The 5,651-nt window shown below is 38.1% G+C and overlaps 1 protein-coding gene across 2 annotated transcripts in view; it reads left to right on the forward strand.

Moving 5' to 3' along the window:
* The first annotated feature begins 579 nt into the window (after positions 1-579).
* The window catches only part of IL26 (interleukin 26), a 23,643-nt gene continuing 18,571 nt past the window's right edge, over positions 580-5,651 (forward strand). For both annotated transcript variants that reach the window (XM_037732712.1, XM_017512268.2), the window contains exons 1-3: positions 580-750; positions 836-892; positions 1,055-1,189. In XM_037732712.1, the coding sequence (XP_037588640.1) occupies positions 580-750; positions 836-892; positions 1,055-1,189 (363 nt within the window). The remainder of the gene's footprint in view (positions 751-835; positions 893-1,054; positions 1,190-5,651) is intronic.

Here is a 5,651-nt window from a genome sequence, read left to right on the forward strand (position 1 = left end):
CACTGGAAACGTTCTCGCTCCTAGCCGTGGAATAATGGAAGAGGACGGGCTGGGTGAAGGGTGCGGCAAGGGATAAACACAAAACCCATCTGAGTCATGAGCAGGGTTCCTGGGGCTGCCCATTTCCACCTCCTTGTTAAATTTTTCTGGGATTCTGGTTAGAAAAGGAGATTTTTCACATGGGGTTAAAAAATTATGACACAGCCCCCTGGAAATTATACTGTTTTATTGGCTTGACGTGGCTTTTAAAATAATGCAAGCCGCTGTGACAGGCAACTGAAGTTCTGATTTTTTTTGGAAATGAGAACCCAGTCTTACCAGTAAGCCTGAGCTTTTAAATCATGTCAGTTGTTGGTATGATCAGCGTTTTTTGATTATGAAGCAAGCTCTAAAGAATAATAAAAAAAAATAGAACAACCAAAGTGATCTTCCTCTATACAAACTGTAAATTATCTTTCACAGCACCTCATTGGACTGGTGGCTTTGAGGGCTATGTTAAGTAGGTTATCCTCTCATCTAACCAGCACTAGTATCGCTTGGGCTGCTGTGAGTGACACACGCTTAGTGGAGTGAAGGGAAATGCTGGTGAATTGCATTTTGAGGTGTGGGCTGCTGTTAGTCACTCTGTCTCTTGCCATTGCCAAGCACAGGCAATCTTCCTTCAGCAAAAGTTGTTACCCAAGGGGGACACTGTCCCAAGCTGTTGACGCTCTCTATATCAAAGCAGCATGGCTCAAAGCAACGATTCCAGTAAGTATTAGGCTCTACTTAAAATGATGACCTCAAGGACATTTACAGTCTTGGATACAACTTATTTCTTTTTGTTTTATTGTAGGAAGACCGCATTAAAAATATACGATTATTAAAAAAGAACACAAAAAAGCAATTTATGGTAAGCCAGAAAGTCTTTTTCTTTTTTAACATTTCCACTTATTTGATGTTTATTTCCCGCTGCATTTTAGCTTTTTTCAGAGAGTAACTAAGTAATGATCAGGGGGACATTAAAAAAAGATTCATAATTTACCATATGCAATTTCTTGTATCTTATTTGTAGAAAAACTGCCAATTTCAAGAACAGCTTCTGTCCTTCTTCATGGAAGATGTTTTTGGTCAACTCCAGTTGCAAGATTGCAAGAAAATACACTTTGTGGAAGACTTTCATAGCCTTAGGCAGAAATTGAGCCATTGTGTAAGTATACACAAGAAATAGCGTTCATTTGATCCTAGAAACCTATTTAGAAGTCAGCATGTAAGAAGCTATCTACACACCAAAGGGTGAGTAAAAGGAGCTTTGCAACTGTTGGCTTGTAGTTCAAATGGAGAGGTCATCGCCAGGGAAATAGCATCAAATAACTGTGCATCACTCAGAATGCTGTTATTTATTATTTCTTAAAGAATGGCTCATAAAGCACACTGAAGAGAGCTAAAGTAACATGAAATGGTTTTCAAATAAGTACTTTAAAATCATTCTCTCATTATGTGATTCTCGAGTAATTCATTCATCCATTTAATATTTCCTGAGTGCCAACTTTGTGCGGAACACTATTCTAGTATCTTTCTCTCCTTTCCTTCCTTCTTTCCTTCCTCCTTTCCTTCCTTCCTTCCTCTCTCCCCCCATCTCTCTCTCCCTCCTTCCTCTTTTCTTTTCCTTTCTTTCTTTTTCTTTCTTTCTCTCTCTTTCCTTTTGTTCCATAATAATGAGAACTTTCTGATGTCCTTTTTCTTATTTACTTACCTTTAAAAAAACAGTTGTGCCCTTTTAAAGGCATAATCTCAGTTAACACTTAAAAAGGGATAGATATGCCTTCTTTGGTACCTGAATTATTTGATGCCCCAGTATGGTCACTGTCATAGCAAACAATGGAGAATTAATTAAGAAGGTAAAGGTGATCACATTTCTATGAAAACTTTCACAGTATTAATGACCAATGCAGAAAACAAACAAAACAAAACAAAAAACACCGAGCAGGAATCTGTGCAATGTTGAGTTGCCTCTATAGGGAGTGTTGAAGCTTTTCTGTGCACTTGGTTGGGGTCCAAGTGTGCTTTCTCTAGCCTCCTGCAGTTGTAGCTTGCAGGTGGTATAAAGGTGGGGTGGGGAGCCTTATTGCAATCCTTGCGAAGCCAGTTGGAAAGGAGCTCTCTGTCCTGGGCATCATGGTCACTGAGACTTAAACACTGGGCCATTAGAGACAGATGTTTAGTTTTTAAGAGTTAGGATGTGTTTTTTCTTATGGTCAACTAAAGTACTCAGTAACCCAAAATTCAGCCCCAGGGTACCTGAGGAATTTTATGAGTGTCAGCTGATCAGTTAGGTTAAAGGCAAAGCAAAGCAAAGCAAAACAAATAAACAAACAAAAAACCAAAGCCAACAAATTTAAGTTCTGTATTTCTTTGGTTAGCTTGTGTTTGTCATATACTTATTTAGGTTTGGATTGCATGGTTTTTCATAAACTCTCATATTTTATTAAATTCACAACAATGATAAAAAATTACAAACTGATACCTCTTTTCAAAACACAGGGAGAATTCTCTGGGCCAGTTCCCTTGCCTGAAATTTTGTTCTATACTTAACTTATAAGATTACCTTATGAAGACAGTACATATGCAGCTATAAATAGTCTCATAAATATAAGTTGCATTGTTAAATCCTTGCCTGATACAGTACAGCGTGTCTGGTTACCCAGAACCCCCAAATCCATGTCAGGTTTTTACCACTAATTTGGTTTTGTTAGCCCAAATAGCTAGAGAACACATAGCAACAGTTATAACCTAAAACGGGCAATAGTCTAGATGAAAAGCTTAGGAAACCTAGATATGTCTAGGAACTCTGGTTTTTCGTGGTTTGTTTCTGGGGAAGCTTTTTCCTAAAGGGCCCCCAAAGTGGGTGGGACAGTGTGGTGCTGCTCCGGTTGGTTGCTGCTGCTTACCAAAGTGTCTGGCTCCCTCCTGTGGCCCAATACAAACACATCATCTGATTAATCTCCTCGTGCAACCCAGAACTGCACGCTTTCCTTCTTCCCTCCTCCCACCGCCAGCCTATCAGTGTCAGCATAAGTTCATTTATTTCACGAGCTGTGAAGTTTATGCCCTGGGGTAAAGCAAGCTCCCCTGTAAAATATAAAGCAACGGGATTGGCCCGAGCGTTAGAAAGACTCTGCAGACATTGGTTTAGGGGAAAAGGTAACTGGCCTGGTGTCTAATCTGTCAGCCAAACATAATTATATATTTCTAGCAACAGAAGCTGGTATCTATCTGTTTAATACAAATTAACTGAGCATCTACTATATAAAGTTCTGAATTAGTGGTTGGGAGAGGGTTTAGCAGACAAAAGTTATAAAACATGAAGTAAACATTAATTTATATATATATTTTAAATTAAAAATGGACACTAAATGTAATTAATGTATAAATGGCCAACCTATAGAAACTAATTATATTTGATATATTTCCCGTGCTGTCCATACTACTAAGGTTGTTGTGGGAAAAATAAGTAAAACAAAGCTCTGGGGATTCAGAGCAGGAGTGGTCAAGTCCCTTCTTGAAAAGAGGGACTGTGAGAGGGGGCCTTCAGTTGTGCAGGCTCCAAGCGTTAGCAAGTTTTCTGCAGAACCTTGACAATATTTCAAAACTGGTCCAAGGCTGCTTCCACAATCCCGAGACAGGAGGAAATAGCCCACTCTCTGTTTCCAGGAGGTGGTACTCTGGGATAATGCTTAGGTTGTATGATGCTATATGCCAAGTAGGATTTTGAGGGGTTGATTGAACAATGATTGCTGCATTGGTAGTGCTGCTCCGGAGTTAATGCTGTCTGTGTTCTGAACAGCTGATTTACACACAGAATTTTGGCACACAGCCTACTTGCTTAATGTGTGCACTTAATATTTGAAATTATGCCAACAATAAAACATTGGTGTGTGTTCTTCTGAAATTTCCCCCCAAAACTTGGAAATAATTTTAAAAAAGCAAAACATATGATATTGATTGCATTAAATCATTTGAAGAATCCAGTAATTATTTATTTTGTATCTTAATACATTAAAGGTAATAGTAAGGATTACTACAGCTCTTTATAAATTGTTAGTTTGTGAATGGGATTTTTAAGTGCTCCTATCTGTGTACATGTTTTATTTCTGTTGACAATTTAATGGATACCAGAGTTGTTAAAAGATGCTTACTCTGCTAAAGTTGCAAAGACATTTTAATTTGTGATGGTAACTTTTTTTTCAGATAGTGATATTTTACCAAATAGGTTGTGACTCTGGTTGGATTTGTTGATTATGTGCTGAATTAGGTGAAAATTTTCACATACCAATAGAAAAGTACTCAATTCTTCCTTTAAAATTTACAGTAGCCTTCCCTGGTGGGTTTAATAGGAACATTTGGGTTGGGGAAATATTGCAATTCCAATGATGAAATACTTATGTAGTATATTACCAAATCTCATTACCTTGGAATATAACCTGGATTATATCTGAGTTATCTTTGGTGGGTGTTGTTTTGTATCACCAGAAAGAAAAACTTAAAGATGAATTCTAGTATAACCCAGAATTAGATACTGGATTACATGTTGCCAGCTATTTCACTTGCAGTTGCCTTACATGGAGCTTTATGATTTCTGGCTACAGATAATATTACTCTTTTGACGTTCATATCATCAGCCCACTATTGAACATTTTTAGGTTTTAGATAGTTCAAAATTCAGATGTAAAAGTAAAATGCCCATGGTGAGTAACAGTCCTATACACCTCTCTTCCATTTATTCTTTTTTATTCCTGTTTATAGGCAACATTGTGTCACTCATTACTATTTGATAAAGGCAATGGAATAAGTAATTACCATACCATTTGATATGGTAAAGGCAATGGAATAAGTAATTTGATAAAGGCAATGGAATAAGTAATTACCACATTTTGAGGGCATGGATTTGCACTTGATGGGTATTTATTAAATGGCTGAGACCACGTGGTTTCCTTTCTTTATTCCTTTCTTTTTCCTCCCACCCCCATCCTCCTTTCCTTTAATATACTTAAAAAACAGTCCATGTGCCTGCTCCAGAACAATTGCCAAATGATGAATTTGTCAATAACCAAGTTGTTGGATTATTTTTTTCTTTTATTTATTTAGTTTTAGTTGACTAGCTTTGTTTTGTCTTCATAAGAAAGAAGCTTTCGTGTTGAGGACTGTTGTGTTTGTCTCTGTTCCTAATTCCTACTTCTGAAAATAAATAAAGTGAGTAGCAGAGAGAGGGGAGACCTGAGGATATAAAAATCATAAGGTCAGAGTGTTTTTGAACATACAGAATTCTTATGACTACATTTAACATTAACATATTTGTATGCGGGGGAGAATATATAAGAATTTGGCCATGTGCGGTGGCTCACACCTGTAACCCCAGCACTTTGGAAGGCCGAGAGAGGTGGATCATCTGAGGTCAGGAGTTTGAGACCAGCCTGACCAACAAGGTGAAAAACCATCTCAACAAAAAAATACAAAAATTAGCCGGGCGTGGTGGCGCATGCCTGTAGTCCCAGCTACTTGGTAGGCTGAGGCAGGAAAACCTCTTGAACCCAGGAGGCAGAGGTTGCAGTCAGTCAAGATTGTGCCACTGCACTCCAACCTGGGTGACAGAGCGAGACTCTGTCTCAAAA

The sequence above is a fragment of the Cebus imitator genome, unplaced genomic scaffold, assembly GCF_001604975.1.
Source record: "Cebus imitator isolate Cc_AM_T3 unplaced genomic scaffold, Cebus_imitator-1.0 Scaffold467, whole genome shotgun sequence".
Classification (NCBI taxonomy): domain Eukaryota; kingdom Metazoa; phylum Chordata; class Mammalia; order Primates; family Cebidae; genus Cebus; species Cebus imitator.